Below are 18,175 nucleotides of genomic sequence, written 5' to 3'. Positions count from 1 at the left end.
TAGCTTTTTTCTTGTATATAATTTCTATCTTTTTCGAAGTAGATAATGATTTATTTTGAATGTAGGAGCCTTGACATATTCTTTGCTCTTACTTTTCACTCTGTTAGTACATGAAAAGTTCAGTGGTTCTTATTGGCTATATATGATTATGCCTTTTTAACCCTAAATGTTTTTGTGACTACAGATGCAGTATCATTCGTGTGAAATAGCCTATAAACAAAGAACATGGTACAGCCTGGGGCTGCAGATTTGTTGGGAGACTGCTTGGTTAGCAAGCATGGGTCACTGGGTTTCATCCTCAGACCATGTAAACTGAGATGGTGGATGTGTACATGTGATCCCAATGCTCAGGAGGTTAAGACAGGATCAGAAGTTCAAGGTCATTCCCAGCTGCATAGCAAGTTGGAAGCAAGCCTTGATATATGAGACCCTATCAGTAAATAAATAAATTTAAAAACATGGTACATATGTGTAGTGTCCAATAACCATAGTAGGTTCTTGGAGCCCTGAAACGATTTATTGACCAGGCGGATGACATGGCACAGTTTTGAGAGCACCGAGGAATAAGCAAATACGCATTCCAAAATTTTATCATATGAGGGGAGTTCGAGAGCTTTATCTAGGAGAAGTTGCTTGGAAGGATGGCACCACTGGGTTTGTTCAACTGGCATGGGCCCATCAACTCCGCGAAGAGAAGATGGGTTGTCTGTCACTACACATTGTTTTCTAATTAGTAATAAAGACAGTTCGTTCTAGGAGATTCTGAAGTAGTCATGTTACAGTATCGAGTTTCAACATTTAGCATTATTTTTCAAGAAAGCTATAAATATATGCATTTTTATCTCATGAGTAAATGACTTGGTCAGTCAGACTTACATCACAGTCACAAAATGCCTGGCATAAATTTATCTAGTTTCAGCACATGGCCACGTGGTTCCATGGTTTCTAGGTCATGGTGAGGCACAGCGGCATGGCAGGAAGCATGCAGTGGAGCAGAAGGGTTCAGCTTGTGACAGCTGAGAGGCACATATCAAGGGGCCAAGGATACAACATCCTTCAGTGCATGCCCCCAGTGACCTGCATCCTACAGCTAGGCCCTCATCTTCCTGTACATGCCATCAAGCTATCAACCTACCAAGGAGTTAATCCTGATTATATCAGAGCCCTCATGATCCAGTTACCTCCCAGTGATTAGATCCATATGCTGAACCCCAGGTCTCAAAATCGGAACATTTTGAGGAGGACTTCATGTCCACATCATAGCAGATGCTATTTATCTGGTTCTATTCAGTATGAGCTTCCTCGCTGCTCAGCATTGATGTAGACACACACACACACACACACACACACACACACACACACACACACACACACATATAGACAGGGTCTCATGCAGTACAGGTTGATACATAGCTTAGGGTAGTAACTAAACCTATGGTCCTCCTGCTTTCACTTTCTAAGTGCTGAGGTCATAGGTGTGCACCACCACCCCCAGTTTATGCAGTGCTGGGAATGGGACCTAGGGCCTGGGGCATGCTAGGCAAGTACTCTACCAGATTCACTATATTCCCAGCCCTGGCCTTTCAAATATTATAGACTTTTCTATTGTGTTATGATCCATATAGCTCTTATCCCCAAACATGAGTATGCATAGGTATCACTTCAATTTGTTCATTTGAATGATGTGTTCTCCCCTCCCGCATTAGGGTGTGGCCCATGAATCATTGTTTTAATAAGCTTGCCAAATGATACTTAGTGCTGCCCTTCATTAGCTAGGATGTGGGAAGCACTGGTATAAAGGGCTTCTTTCCAAAACAAGTCCTAAAAAATTCATCTTATGTAGGTTAAGCTTGCATATTCATCAACACACCTTGGAAACTCAAATCACAGACACTTAAAGTTCTGCATACTATTTAAAGTTCTTAGGAGTCTCACAGTAAAGATAACCAGTACATCCAAACTAATTTCACCTCAAAACACTTGTCTTAAGTAACATCTGTTAATATCCATAAAAGTAAAGCTTCTTATTAGCATATATTCACTGTACAGAATAATCTCTTTCATTATGACATTTTCATAGACGTGTACCATATAATTTGATCATATTTACCTCTCAGTTACCCTTGTTTGTCCTTCTTCATGCCTCTGCTGACCTTTTCAAGTAGTTTCCTTCTATTTTCTGTTTTAATGCATTTTTCAATAGTATTTTTTATTTATTCTTTAATTTCAGAGATGTATACAGTGTATTTTGGATTATACCTATTCCATCTCCCCCTAACTTCTCTCAATGCCCTCAGCATACACATCCCTTCTAACTTCATCCTCTTTTTCTTTTTCTGACCCACTGAGTCATAGTGAGTGCTGCCCATGTATGCATGGGCATCTGCTGGAGCATGAACAACCCCTACCAGAGGCTACACTCCTGAAGAAAAGTGATTTATCCTCTCCCAAGAGCCATCAACTGCCAATATCTCCTCAGCTAGAGATGGGCTTTATATCTCCCCATTCCATGATGGAATGTTGACTGGCTTGTTCTTGTTTAGGCAACCATAGCTAATGTGAGTTCATGAATGCAAGGGCCCTGGCTCTTAGGATCTTTCTGCCACCTCTTTTGTATTATTCCATGAGCCTTGAAGTAGCAGGAATGATACCAGTGCCCATTTAGAGCCAAGAACTCCACAGTCACTTACTGTCTGCTGGCTTTTGAAGTGCCAGAAGGTGCTATGTAGGCTGTTGGGGGATGAGAGTGGGGGTCAGTCATCAAGTCTTACCTAGCTGTGATCCCTGTGAGCTATAGTACCAACCAGACAGCAATGATATGTCTATTGGTACAACAGTGACAGGAATGTTACAGGGTAGCCAACCATTTTCTGATTGGAAAATGCTGATGCCCAATCTCTTTCTAAGTTAGTTAGACCAAAATCTTAAGAGCATTGGCCAGAGGGAAGGGAAAGCTAGGTGCCAATATTTTTATGAAACCACTCTACGTGATTTTCTTTTTTTTTTTTTTTTTTTTTTTTTTTGGTTTTTCGAGACAGGGTTTCTCTGTGTAGCTTTGCACCTTTCCTGGAACTCACTTGGTAGCCCAGGCTGGCCTTGAACTCACAGAGATCCGCCTGGCTCTGCCTCCCGAGTGCTGGGATTAAAGGCATGCGCCACCACCGCCCGGCTCTACATGATTTTCATATGGAGCCAGAGTTGAGAACCAGTGTTTTGGAGCACTCACATAAATACATTAAATGGAGTTTAAAATTCTATTTGAGAAACTTTGAGATTCAGTTTGAGTAGTCACAGTATAGTGAGCATCTCCAGTGCAAAATCCATAATCTGAAATTCTCTAAAATCTGAAAGGTTCCCACAAGTGTAAAATTTTGTATCTGAATTAATGTGATGATCACATTCAATACACAGGCAGAGGGATGTGGGTGTAGCTCTTGCTTAGAAAATGGAAAAGCACTTGCCTAGTCTGGCAGGGCTCTAAGTTCTATCCCAGCACTCTAAACAGGCAAACAAACACTGCACAGGCATGCTAAAAATACCATATATAGCCATCTCCAAGCTATGTGTGTAAGATACATATGAAGCGTAAGTAAATTTCTTTTTTAGAATTAGGTCCCATCCACAGAATATCTCATTAAGTTTATGTGGCTATTCCCAAATCAAACAGCAATAAAACCTCCTGAAACACTTCTGGCTCCAAGTGTTTCAGAGATGGGATAGTCAATCTCTAGTCACTCAGCATTGTTACAAAACAAGGAACAGTTCTCACAGTGCTGAACAGTACCTCAGCAGCTCTTAGGGCAGAGGGAGTGACAGTTTCAGGATCTCACTGGTGATGTCATGTGTCCTCTGTGTTTTAGTGGGTGAGTGTTAGCAAACCCCTGAAACATACATCCATCTCTGCTCACTGAAAACCCAAGGGTTGGGATTAGTCACTTCCAGATGAATAAGGCAGAACACATAGTTTTGAGCAAGCACAGACTCTCTGCACTTACTCCAGATGCTTCCTAAAGATTTGGTTGGAAGTGTGAAGAGGTGACATAATGCTGTATGTGTTGAAAAGTAGAAACTTAGTAATCCCTAAGAATAAGCAGACATCCATAAAGCTACAGCCCCTATGATCACTTTGTTCACACCAAAAGGAAACTTAGCTGTAACCATTTTTGATTCACATAAAACAATGTCAAATTTAGATAAGCCTTTGGTATGAAAATTGGGTGGTGCTCTTGAATGATAAATTTATGTTTACAAATACATACATGTAAAGGGGGAGAACAAAGAGATGGCTGCCTTCACAGCCTGTGGGGGACATTTGATTACACTGTGAGTTTGCATTTGTGTTAATTAAATAAAATTAACCTTGGGTCAGGAGGCTGTGTTATCAACTAGTTGACAGAAAGTAATAGCACCTCAGAGGGCATCCTGGAGAGATAGACACAGGAAGTCGTAGGGTGGGGTTTGGAGTGGCACAGCTTTTTCTGGTTTGGTACAGGTCTTCTGTGGTTGCCAGCAAGGGGAGAGGTTTAGCTAGTTGCTACTCAGCCTCTATGAGCTGGCAGGTTTTCACCCCAGCCTTTGACTCTCGAGTCTTATTCATAATTAAAATGACAGGGATCTAGTGGATTTAGTTAAAGCTTCATTTAGCACCAGTGACAGAGCCTGCCTGTGGGAGCAGAATTCTTGCCAGGCTAGAGAAGCAGACCAATAAATGTGGAGTTGCAATTGCTGGCTGAGATAGCAGTAGATTAAGGCACAGCCAGTGTGCCAAAATTAAAACATTTGGTGCACCATGTGGGGTACCATTTATAATTGGTATTTTCTTTGGGCCACCAACCAGCTCCCAAATAAAGACTTGGAGACTTAATATTAATTATGAATGCTCAGCTTTAGCTTAGGCTTGTCCCACCAGCTCTTTTAACTTAATTTAACCTGTTTCTATTCATCTACATTTTGCCTTGGGGCTTTTTAACCTTTCTTTAATTCTGTATATCCTACTTTCCAGCTTCCTCTGTGTCTGTCTGTCTGGCCCATGTCATCTCCCTGTCATCTCTTTTTCTTTTTCCCTTAAGCATAAATATTCCTCTTCCTACTTACTCTCCTTGTCCGGAAGTTCTGCCTATACCTCCTCCCTTGTTATTAGCTATTCAGCTTTTAATTATACCAATCAGGTGCCTTAGGCAGGTAAGGGAAAACAGCAACACATCTTTACACAGTTAAAGAATGCAACACATCTTTGCAGAGTTAAACAAATGTTCCACAACAACAGTCTTACAGTAGACCTTGACCACTGGTTTACTTATTGGCTGTAAGGTGACCCTCTACCCATCACTCAACCAATATTGCTGAGCAACTATGGCATACCCACTTAGAGGGAGGTCCCTTGGGGATTATAGGGAAATGTGACCTAGTCCCTATTCTCTGAAAGGTTAGTCTGGCTGAGGAAATGAAAATACCAGGACACAAATATAAAAGCTACCTCACTATCAATGAAGCACTGTCAGCAGAGTGCTGTCAATGGGGAGGGAGCATTCGGGATATCCTGGAGCACCTGGGGCTAAGAAAAGTAGTAGAGAAAACAGGTCTTGTGAGATGAGTGTAGACAGGTGGGAGACATCTTGACAGTCTTAGAGGAAAATTAGCTTTGGGACTTCAGAGACAGTGAAGAAACAGTCATATTTCTGCATTAAGGACCATGGCATATTGGCATTGAGAGGACCTTGGAGATCCCCCGGTCTAATCTCTCATTATTTAGATACATAAATTGAAGTCAGTTAAAGCAGCTTGCCCATAGTCATAAAATAAGATAGTGACTGAAATTAAAATACAAGGGAATTTTTATGTTTTTAACTGTCTCTCTCTGTGTGTGTGTGTGTGTGTGTGTGTGTGTGTGTGTGTGTGTGTGTGAGAGAGAGAGAGAGAGAGAGAGAGAGAGAGAGAGAGAGAGAGAGAGAATATGGAGAGGGAAACTCCACATGAGATACATTTGACAAAATTATAGCTGTCACTTCTCTTTTTGGGATTTGCCATGTTGGAAATCTGATGTTTCTATTTGTGAGCCATTGCACATAATGGTTCTGTGAACACCAGAGCCACACAGCAAGGTTCTGATCCTCACACTGTCTCTAACCAGTTGTGTAGCCTCAGACTGCTTTAGACTGGTTTTCTCAATCCTTGAAAGCTTCAGTCTCCTGGTCTGTTCAGAGATGTAAGAACAGCATCTGCCTCAGACAGCTTTGAGGAGGGCTACATGAGTTCCCCGGTACCATGCCCGGAACCGGGCCTGCTGTACAGTCAGTACCGTAGTGTCAGCCATCATCTTCAGTGTGTGTGGTGGCAGAGAGAGAAAGGCCTGACTTGCCATGAATTCCTCATGTGAAGTTTCTAGTAATAGGCTAAGTACTGGCCCATTCAGAACCTTGTCCTCAACAACCCATTCGATAAAGACCAGGATAGGGACAAGGCAGATATTTCTGTGAAATGTGGTTTTCCACAAACCCTGAGTGATATCTTTCATGCCAGAAATATGTGATTTTTGGGATTTTTGTAGTTAATTTATCTGTTTGGTCTGATTCTAGTAATGCTTGTGAATAGCAAACTGGTTCACTCCCTAGGAAGCTTGGATCTCCTGGAGATGTGGAAATAGATGGTGGTAAAATAGTGGTCCCTGGCTTCTAAGCAGTGGACACATCCTTCTGATCACTTTTGGAGGTTTTCTTGGTATCTTGTCATTTCTGTTAAAACTTGAAGGTGACAGACACTTTACATTTTAGGCTACATCTATTTTTGAAATTCAGGTTTACTGAAAGGCAAAAGAGATTGCTTGCCAACTAGTGTGTTTTTCTTTGGGGATAGGGGTTGAACAAAACTATTCCTTCTAGCCAAAGCTGCCACATCTTTGGGCATTCTGCTGGGCCTGCGGCAAAAGACCATCACAGCTGTGCCTGTTGACTGTATTTCCCTTCCCTCATAAAAGGAGGGGGTGGAGAGGGTCATGGGATCCTTACCTGGGTAGCCAGCTGCTACTCTCAACCAGGTGCATGCAAGTCTGCATTAATCGCTCATGGTCTTGAGGGTAGAGCTAAAGGATATGAGTGGGGAATGACGAGGGGAGCAGGCTCCATCTATGCAACCCTGGGGGGGCCCTTGTCCATGCTGGGTGTGGACCTTCGAGTGTGGGGGCTTTAAGATGGCCTTTGGTCCTGCCCGTAACGCCCCATCCCTGCTCTGTAAGGAAGCCTAATAAGCTTGTTGGGTGAACTTTGGTGGACTCATACCCAGATTTGTCCTTAGAACTTTAGGAGGGGCGTAGATACTGTTTACAGGGTTTCTCTCTCTACCAGGGAAGGAATTTTTAGCAACAGTGAGGAACTAGGGAGGAGGCAAGTGGCACAAGACGCAGCTGAGACAATGGAGCTTCTCCTGTCACACTGATCTGGGTCATGATTTGGTCCCATTTCTACTTTAGCTGTTGTCCCTGGACACATTTTCATAGCTTCTTACCTAGGATAAAGCTACTAGGCACATTTTGTTGCAGTTAATCTGCTATTATGTTCTTGTTTAAAGACCTTAAGAATAAACTCTGGTCTGATTCTGGTAAGGCCTGTGTTTTTAATTCTTAGGTGCATTGGCATTAATATATCCCATTAGCACAGGATACTGAGACACATTGGAAGGAGTTCTGGTGAAGAGAGAGTTGCAGTCCTGCTCAAGCCACATGAATACGTAGATTGGAAACAGACCCTGAAGTTTCGAACTCACTGCACAGATCAAGAAATGTCAGTCCTTAAAGTTTACTGGGGACTTGCCCAAGACTTTTCTATTACTGAATGACTAAAGTGATATCAAAAGATGAATTGGTGTATATGTGTGCACATGTATGTGTGCATGTGTACAGAAGCCGGAGGTCGACCTGAGGTGTTTCCCTTGTTTTTTGAGACAGGGTCTGGATCTCACTGATTAGGCTAGGCTGGTTGGCAAACCCCAGGGGTCTCTCTAGTGTGCAATTACAAGCAAACATCATCACTCCCAGCTTTTTAAAACATGTGGGTCAGATTCAGGGCCTCATGTTTGCATGGCAAGCTCTTTACTGACTGATGGGTCTTCTGACTGCTACTGCTCCTTTCCACTCTTTCTCCTGTGAGGTAGGCATCCCCAATCCACTATCTAAATCCAAGATACTTCAAAATAGGGAACTTTTGGAGCATTGACCTGAGAAGCAAATAGTATTAGATTTGGGAGCATTTACATTTCAGATTGCTGGTTCAAGGGTGTGCAAATGGTAAAGTCTATGCAAATATTCCAAACTCCAAAAAAGCCCTCCAAAATCTGAAGTACTTTGAGTACAAACATTTCATATAAGGAAAACGCATACTTATATTTTCCTTGTTTGTAACCCTTCACTTCACTTTTAGTTACTTTTTTTTTCACATAGTAGACACTCAGCAGATATGTGGAGGAATATGTAGGAGCTGCCATTTCTGAGTCTACACCCAGGATATGGGGTGTGTGTGGGTAATGGGAGCCTGCAGGGGTTTCCTTCTGTAATGGAGACCTGGCTGTGGCCATTTGCAATGTGAGCTGACTGCCTGTACTATGTGTCCTTGCAGGATAAAGTAAGAGTGGTTAATAGTACATTGAACCCTTGTCTAAGCTGGCATTATTGTTCGCCCTCTCTGCCTTCAGTTCACAGTCTGAGTAGCATGAACTACTGGCCAGGCAACTCTGTCTGCCACTGTACACTGAATCTCTTTCAAACACCATCAGCTTATTCCTGCCCCTGCTTTGAACATGTTCTGGCTTCCATTTCTGCTTTCTTGACCTGAAATTATAAAATGGGTTGAGAGTGCTGGATGGCTGGCTTCTTTTTGTTGAAATATCTAGACAAAGCATTTACAGGAAAGTTCACTTTTTTTTTCTATTTCACACATTACTCTGATATAAATTTCAGGTTGAGACTATGCAGTGTAATTATTACCCTCCCACCACCACCACGTATCCTCTGGGCAACCTTTCTTTGCAATAAGAAATACAGCCGTCCCTTGGGCAGCAGGAAACGTAGATGGGAGAGTGGACGCACTCCGGTTCTGGGGTAAGGCCTGCTGTGCAGTGCTTCCTCGGGTCTGGCCCCATGCTCTTTTCCACCATCCTGCCCTGCCAAGACAGGAATCCTGGAAGAGGGCCGAGTCGAATTTATTACTTGCCTGTTGGAAATGCAGGCTTGTGTTTTTTGGCTAGGCGTGAGCACAGCCTGGTGATTTGACTGCTCCTGCTCTGATACTTAACTCCCTTTCCATTCCGGACACTGACTTTGGAGTATGTGTGAGCAGCCCTGCTTACTGCCAGTGTGTCTGCCCCAGATGTGGCCCTGGACAGCTGCTTGTCAGCTCTCCTGGGGCTAGCCACATGTGCCAGGCTCTAGACCTGTCTCCTTCCACCACAGACTAGGCAGTGTTAGAGGCTTTGGGGGTAGCCTCCTCCTGTAGGAACCCCAGAAAATGCCTGCAGTCTATAAACTAGTGGGTGGGTAGTATTATAGACACTTAGTTTATAGAATTGGAACTGGGACTTAGAAAAGATCTTCCCTCTCCTACATGTCTTTATTAAAATAATAAGGAATATTAGCAAATTTGGACATTAGTGCTACAATAGTTTAGATCTTAAATGTCACCCAAAGGCCTGTGTATTAAAAGTTTGCTCCCCATTGAGAGGTGGTAGAGGTACCCAGAAAGCAGATCTCCAGGTTGTTCATGAGTGCCAAACCCTTCAAAGAAACGCCAACCTGTGTAGTGTTAACCTCTTGTTTCATGGCCACAGAGTGAATAGTTGTCCTCTTCTGCAAATTCCTATATGCCAGCCTTGTTTTGGAAAGCAAAGCATTTCCAGAAAATTCCATGTTCCTGTCTATCGTACAAGTTACTGTGGCACAAATTTAAAGACTAGTCTAAACATCTAAGCTGGTTCTATGAGGGTTCATTTTTTCATAGTGGTGGGAAGCTGACTCACTGCTGCAGTGCCTACAATAATGCCTGGCTTGTAGGAAACGATGAGTACAGTTCAGTGAACAGCTTCCTAGAGTCTCGGTTACTCCTTCCAACACATTGATAAGCTTTCTCGTTCTGGCAGGGCAAAGAACAGTTTTGAGAGTTGGGTTAGAGCTGGGAGGCTAGGCTGCAGCTGGAAATACACCTGGCCTGTGTCATCTCTCAGATGTTACAGGAGTGTAGCTTGTGCTGATGTCCAGAGTAGTCTTTCTTGTTAACAGATGGCTCTCTGTTGAGTTCAGGTTTCAGGTTCCTTACATCTGTGACTTGTGATCTCTACAGCATCTACCTGGCAGAATGTCATGGATTGGCAAAGACTGGGAGGGCCTCATGGGTTGAGCCTACCAGTTTCACATACCTCTGGCTTGAACTCAGTTCCCGGAGCCTGGGAATGGGTGTGTGCTCATGGTTAGACTCAACTTGGATCTGTAGTTGGAGCATCTGTGTCATCTTTGGACTTCCACTCCTACAGTATACATGGTGCAAAGTTGCAGACTCAGTGTCAGGCCATAGTGAACTCCACACGGGGGAGGAAAGTGGATAGCATGAAAGAAGATGAAGGTTAACAATTACAAAATAAGGTAAAGGGGAGCATGCACTGTCAGTGGTCTACAAGTCATAGACAGAGTGGCCTGGGTAGGCCTTCCTGGAAGGAAACCTCTGTGGACCTCCTAGCTAATAGAGAGAGCATCAGAAGACCTGGAACTATCTCTACTTGAAAGTCACCAGGCTTGTTGACCAATGTCAGTCAATGCTCGGGAGTCTACTCCTTGCCAGTCTTTTCACCGCTGAACCTTCTGCACGTCCGGAAGTCTCCTTTGTTGCTGGGAGGACACTTGCAGACCTATACCACCCCTTAGAAAAGCATTTCCTCCTACTTCCAGACCTTGAAGATCCCTAAAGGATCTCTTCAGGGGGCTGACCCCAAAGCTTGGGGCAGCAGTGGATTTGCTTCTGCCCATGCTGACAGGCTGCATGCTAATACCATAAGGCTTGGTTGGCATTCTGGTGAGACTCCACAGTTCCCACTCTGCACATTGGTCAGGAGGGCTGCTCGCTTGTCTCAGGGCAGACTACATTACTGCTGGAAATTGCCCATGGAGGAAGGTGACAGCCGGACTGTAGATCACAGCAAGGACCCTAAAGGAGGTCTGGAAACAAAACTGTGATTTCTGGAATGAAATTCATTTATCTCAAATGCAGCGTGGCACACAGAGAGGAAGCGCAGAATGGTATTCCAGAGAAGTAAGAACATGGCTTCCACGAGGGCTTCGGCCTGCTTCCCAGAGGACCACAGCCCGTGCGCTTCTTTCTCTTCTCTTTTTGCTAAGACTTGGATTCTCTGTAGTCGAATACTCACCTGCCTTCCATCTAACGTGTATTGGTCAGAACTGAGGTCTCCAAAATCCACCAAATTCAGGCTGCTGGCCAGCCTCTACTTCTGTTCTGTGCCTTCTGTTACATCCCTGCTGCTAGAGTAATCCATGCCCTACCTCTCTGCTGCACCTGTTCTCCATCAGGCCGCCAGCCAAGCTGTATAAAACCATCCTAGTTTCCCTGATCAGAAGGAAGCCCTTGTCTCTTCCTTAGTTAGTGCCAGGAAAGTGTTTCCTGGATCAATTTCACAGTGACGCTGCATAATTACCTCTACTGAGTAGGGAATGATATGGGCCTCTGAACTTATCAGGCTCTCAGCTTATGAGCAGCCATTCAGTTACTGTATAGAAGCTCCTGGCTGCTGGCAAGCGTGGCATACTAAATCCTTAGTCAGTGGCCACCATCCCGTATTGAATGTTCATGTTCATTCTGCAGGCGGATGGTAGAGGAGTTTAGTGAGGTACTTCTCTCCACCACACCTGAAGTCTACTCTCTGGGTCACAGGGCAGTGCTCCTACTGTGAGAGCCTTAGTAAGGGATTACAGAGCACTTAGCTAATCCAGTTTGCCACTGTGTAGACGTCAGCATGGGTGGGAAAGTACCAGAGGGTTACTTAACTCAGACTTCTATTTCCTTCCATCCTAGACCTTGGAACAAGGAGTCCTAAAATGAGAACTCTACATGTTTGGGGGTCTTCATCTGTCTGATTGTCTCCTCCAATTCCCGCTCTGGCCTTTGGGGCCCAGGACTTAGCATCAGCCCTCCACCCCCAGGGTCTCAGACTTAGGGCCTCAGCTGAGAACGGCAGTATGGAGTGAGACCCTCAGACTTGCACTGAGCCCGCAGCTCCTGCCTGTCTTCTGTCCGTCCGATCTTCTATCTTGCTCCCATACTTTTTTTCTTACTTGCTGCTGTTTGTACCTTTTAAAGCCCAGGCTAGGGGGCATGATGTCCCTGATTTTTAACATGTTTTGTTTGGGGAACTGACTGATTAAGGTGTTGAGATTTCTTTCTTAGCTAGACATAAAGCAGAAGGGAGGCCAGTGTAAGGAGAATCTGGGCAAGCCATAAACTAGTGATTGGAACCGAGTGACGACGCCATTTGGATTCCCCAGCTGTTCCTCTACTGAGACACTTGGATAGAGTATTTGACCAAAGGAAATGGGGTTATTTCAAAATGTCCAGTATGCGGTAATCAGTGCCACCCGGCCTGTGGTGTAATTCATGGAAACCTGGGCGACAGTCTGCCCATTGTTTGCCCTTGTGCAACAGGAAGTGGCAGGGCAATGGGGAGCCCAGGAGGAGGTTCACGCACTGCAGAAGGGAGTGGCCGGAGCCTTGCTCAGCCAGCGGCTTTCTAATACAGACCTGGGCTCACCTGAGGGCCTTCCTTCTAACATACACAGAGATGTTCGCTCGTTGAGTGTCGTTTGGTCTTTGACCTTATTTAACAATAGATTTTTGTTTCCCTTATAGCTAGAAATGGTGTCCTGAGAAACTTCATTTTAGATCCCATACAATTATAACTCAGTTGCAAGGCAGAACAAATTATGGAAAAGAAAATGTGACCAGCAGGATTAACTGTGCACTGGACTATGCTGTGGTGGCTCTTGAAGTCAGGACATCTGGAGTTGGGTGTTGGCTGCCCATACCAGCTGAGTGACGTGAGACAAGGGGCCTGCCACTCTTTAAGAGGAAGGGTGGATTGTGACGTCTTGAGGGCTCTCGGCCCTCCTCCGCTTTGTCATGAGGTCCCTGGGGCCTAGCAGGTGGAATGCCTATCTGAGTGTGTAGTGTGTAAAGAGATGCTAGCCCTGCGTGTTCACTCAGATTTGCTTTGTAAATAGCCACACTAGCTCTGGGAATGTATTGCTTTTGTTTTTTAAAAAGTAAATGTTGGTGTTTATATTAGAAATCAAGTGTTTTCTTACTTTACTTGAAAATTCATCCATTATGGGTTTTGAAGAGGTATCACAAACCTCGCTCAATGTGGTATGGATTTAATTAAAAGAAGCTAACATCTGAATTAATAGTTCTGTAGAAAAAAGGAGTGAGCAGAAATGAAGTGGAGGTGTCTCTTGGTGAATCTCTGCTCTACTGATTTAGCTGGGTGCCCTTGGGCACATTTGTCTTCTCAGAATCCCCAACTTCCCATGTTTAGCAGAAAAATGAGAGTCCCTTGAGGATTGCCATGGGACAAAAGTAAGGCGTCTAGACTGTACAACAGTGTCTGCTGTTTGGCAGGCACTCGGGGGACAGGAGCTGTAACCTGCAGCGTAGCTCATCACAGTTGTTAAAATAAGGAGGGAACCAGTGAGTGCTGTACACTGGCTCTACCTTCCAAGTCAGTCTGTGGGTTACCAAAAGATGATGCAAACCCAACAGTGCGCTTCGTTTTCTCTATGTCACGTTAACTGCCATTTGCTGGGATGGGGTTTCATTGTCTAATTTCCAGAGTAATAGTATACGGATGAGATGAGTGGCTGGACTTTATTCTGAAAGCTGCCGATGCAGCCCATTCAAAACTCTCCTGCTGGGGAAACAAGGTCACTTCAGAATACCAGTATGTGGTCACTGGTGCCATTCAGCCTGTGGTATAATTAATGAAAACATCTATCCATTGTCAATTGTGCAAGAGAGTCATCCAGAAAAGACTCTGTGGAGAATGCTGAGTCCTCTGTGGGAATGGAATAGGCCAGAGAACACTTAGGTGACCCTGAAAGGTTCGGGGTTGAGCCTTTTGATTGTCTGAATCCCCACTAGACATCATGTGGAAGTGTGACAGGAGTCAAGAGTGATGATGGGCCAGAATGGGCCAGCTTTGAGTGACAACAGGGTTGCCTAGTCTCTGAAGTGGAGACAGCTAATGGATGGAAGCTCGAGTAAGGAACCTAAGCACCCAGGGTGTGGAATGCATACCTTAAAGGTGCCTCCAGTCAGGAGCATAGCGAAGTAGCCTGACTGCCGGAATCCTCTCGCTGTGTCACAGACGTCAGAATGTCATGCTGTACTCCTGAGGAATCCTTGGTTTTTATTGAAAAATAAAAGAATGTGGCCAGTATGAGTTTCCGAACAAGAAGGAAGGGGGGGTGCTGAGGCTGCTTCAAGTCCTTCATTGTGGCTTAAAGCGTGGGGCTGGACATCCAACTTTTCCCTTGGATGGTGGCTCTTGTGACCTTGGGTTTGTAATGCTTTCCCTGTCTGCAGTGGTTTGTTTGAGGTCCACTGGACAGTGTTTAGTTTAGGACTGCCAAACAGGTTTCATCATTGTGAACTCTGATACTTTGCAAGTGACCACCTGGAGTCCAGTGTCAGGACAGGCTCCCCGTCTAAATCAGATTTAAGAACAGCCTCAAGGGATTGCCTGGTGCTATTACAGGTGTGGAAAGAAGTTCAGGTATTGGGTTCGTTTATTTCTTAAGACTCAGATCTGAGTCCCATAGCTTACTCATTTACAGGGTACAGTTCAGTGGTCGTTAGTATACGTGAAAGATTCTGTAGCTAACACAAGCAACCCCAGAACACTTGCCCTACCCCAGAAAAGGACACACGTTGTCACTCCCACTCACTGTCCCACCACCTGGCACCTCCTCTACGGTCTTCTCTATAGACTGACCATTTGGGCCCTTACATGTGAAAGGAATACTATGACATGGGACCATGTGTGCCATGTTTTCTTCACTTAGTGTGACACTTCTGAACTTTATCAGAGTCACAGTTTTACATTTCGTGACGTTATGGCCAAATGATACTCTGCTCTATGGACACACCACATTTTGACTCTCCCTTCCTATACTGAAGGATACTTGGGTTATTTCTGTGTCTGCTACTGTGAAGAATGGTACTGTGAACACTGACATAGGAAGTTAGGCATTTCTGCAGATTTTGGTTTCCTCCTGTATTTTCCTGGGAGTTAAAGGCTGGCTAGTGATAGCTCTCTAGACCATTTGGAATGCCTACTGTTAGAGAAGGGGGATCAGCTTCTCCACACTATTGCTGGCACTTGTGTGGTGGACTAGTTGCCACTTTTATGGCCCAGGGTACTCTTGAGTAGGGAGAAGTGGGAAATATTAGCTAGAAAGAGATACCTAGACGACGACGAGAGGAAAGAGAAAACACAGGGAAGCCTCGGGAGGGCCTAGATCCTTATCCACCAGCGCAGAACTTTATTCCAAAGGGCTTTTTATAACAATGCCAAGGGGAGGCGCAAAGGACCTGTCCCTTGCTAGATACAGCCAAGTGTAGCCCCTTCCAGACACCTGGTACTCAGGCCCATGGTCCAGTCATCCTCTTATGCAGCCCTGCTGGGTAAAGCCACCAGGAAACCTAGATGGGCTCCCACACACTTGCTGTTGTCTGTCTTTTGAGTTGAGGCCTCCTACTGGATAAGAAGTAGTCTTTCTCTGCTTTGATGTTCCTTCCCTAAATGACTAGAGACATCAGCATCTTCTCATGGGCAGCTGTTTCTGTCTTCTCTGGGGAAATGACTAGGCTGTAATTACACCTCATACTCTGTCTGCAGGGCAGTGTGAATTCCTGTTGCTATGCTAACTGCTTTCAGCTCAGAGTAGATGCACTGAAGAAGGTCAGCGTTAAAGCGGTTTTCTTTGAATGTGGTCGTGTAATTTGGGAATTTAATTTTGAATGCTATGAAGAATAAATCTCCAAACATACTTGCCCATCCAGTGAGACTTGTTGTAATAATATGGCCTTGCAGTTTATATCTCTGACAAGTCACACTTGCATATATCATCTCATTTGCACCTTTTAAAAAGGTTTAAGTGTGTGTGTGTATGCCTGTGAGTAGGTATGCACATGTGAGCATGGGTGCCCTCTGAGGCTAAGGGCATTGGATCCACTTGGATTGGAGTTACAGATGGTTGTGAGCCTGACATTGGGTCTTCTAGAAGATCAGTACACTCTCTCTTTTTTTTTAAAGATATATTTATTTATTATGTATACAGTACTCTGTTTGCATGTATGTCTGCAGGCCAGAAGAGGGCACCAGATCTCATTACAGATGGTTGTGAGCCACCATGTGGGTGCTGGGAATTGAACTTGGGACCTCTGGAAGAACAGCCGGTGTTCTTAACCCCTGAGCCATCTCTCCAGCTGTCTCTCCAGCCCTTGTTTATAATCTTAACATCACTCCTGTGAAACAGAAGAGAGGAGTGCTGTTCTCATTTTAGAAAGGAAAAGCCAAGACTCATTTCTGAAAGCCATATAAGTAGCACAGTTTACACCAGTGACTTCTGATTTCTGTTTCTTGTGGCAATAAATTAACAGACCACGAGCTTCTACTGACCTGGATGCTAAGAATGTCAGAGAGCACCTGAGGCCTATGGGAGGGGTCCCCCACTTCGTCAGAGCGGCCTGCCTGATGTTCCCACCAATGCTTTTGAGAAGTGTCTTGACTTACAATTTTCTGTTGCCTTTAACTATAAAAACTTCATGAGATGATCACCACAGTAGAGCGCTGTATTTAGGGTAACCTGAATCTGTTCTCAGGCCACAGGCACTCGTATTTGGCTCCAGAATAAACTCTAAGGTAAAAGCCGTTTTGTGTTGGCAGTGCCTATCGCCAAATAGGCAAAGCTGGTCATGGCCAGGTCCCAATAGACCGTTAATGACCTCAGAATTCACCAAGTGAGTGAGTGTCATTTTTCCACTTAGCTCTTCAGGAAAAGAGCAGAATCACGTGTCCCTGCATGTTTTTGCATTATCCATTCAGAGAGGGAACAAGGCTGCAATAGAGGAGGAACTGGAAACACGACAGGCAGCTGCTGGTCCCCCACGGCCTGTTGCTCCCTAAAGCTGTGTTCCTAATGTAGGGAAAGAGGATTTTTTTAGAAGAGTATTCTTATACATTAAGTCCTTATTATCGTTTTAAGATTTATTAACTTATTTATTTACTGTGCATGCAGTATCCTGCCAGAGTGTATGCCTGTAGGCCAGAAGACGGCACCAGATCTCATTATAGATGGTTGTGAGTCACCATGTGTTTGCTGGGAATTGAACTCAGGACCTTCAGGAGAGTAGCAGTGTTCTTAACCTCTGAGCCGTCTCTCCAGCCCCGGGAAATAGGATTGATGTGCAGAGAAGGTGAGCTATCTATTGGGATCAAGTCACAATTGACCTTGAGGCTGAAGTTAACAGAGATGTCACAGTAAAAGCTGAACGTTACTTTTTAAAACATTACTTTTAAAGAATGAGAAAAACAGACAATTTTACATATTTTCTTATTTAAGCCCATAAACAGTTTTTGTTTTAAGATAAGGTCTTGCTATCTTGCCCAAGCTAGCCTCAGTCTCCTGAGCTTGGCCAGTTTTCCTGTTTTTTCAGTGCTGAGAGTACAGACGTATAATGCAGTATTCAGCTCACCTTTCCTTTCCACCTAAGTATTGGAGAAAAATTAAAAACTTGCTTTTGTTTTGGGTGTCACTATGTCACTGGCTGGCCTTGAACTCAGATACCTGCTGCCTCTGCCTCTGTAGTGCTGGGATTAAATGTGTGTTCCCCCATGCCTGGCATGTTTTCAGAATGTCTTATAAAGGGCTTGGGATGTGGCTCAGTTTGCATAGCATATATGAGGGCCTGTGTCTACTCCCTAGCACTGATAAGATATTTCTAAAAACACTTGGACTCATGTGTACTTACATCCTATTTTTATTGCTATCCTGTTGGGTCTGACCAAGTAGTTGTAAGAGTCACTTATATTCATAGCTGAAAACAGCAACTGGAAAGACTTGGGGCCAGGG

At 44.4% G+C, this 18,175-nt stretch overlaps 1 protein-coding gene across 2 annotated transcripts in view; it reads left to right on the top strand.

The window, feature by feature from the left end:
- Borcs5 (BLOC-1 related complex subunit 5) overlaps positions 1 to 18,175 on the top strand; it is a 77,908-nt gene that overhangs the window by 53,081 nt on the left and 6,652 nt on the right. Inside the window, exon 4 of one of the 2 annotated variants that reach the window (XM_037204051.1) lies at positions 185 to 2,694. The exons of the other annotated variant lie outside the window; for it this stretch is intronic. Coding sequence (XP_037059946.1) covers positions 185 to 316 — 132 coding nt within the window. The 3' untranslated portion in view covers positions 317 to 2,694. Of the gene's footprint in view, positions 1 to 184; positions 2,695 to 18,175 lie in introns of those variants that run through there. 2 annotated transcript variants of the gene reach the window in all.

The sequence above is a fragment of the Peromyscus leucopus genome, chromosome 3 (genome assembly GCF_004664715.2).
Source record: "Peromyscus leucopus breed LL Stock chromosome 3, UCI_PerLeu_2.1, whole genome shotgun sequence".
Lineage (NCBI taxonomy): Eukaryota > Metazoa > Chordata > Mammalia > Rodentia > Cricetidae > Peromyscus > Peromyscus leucopus.
The sequence above is the reverse complement of the archived record's forward strand: the minus strand, read 5'-3'. Positions and strand labels throughout refer to the sequence as shown.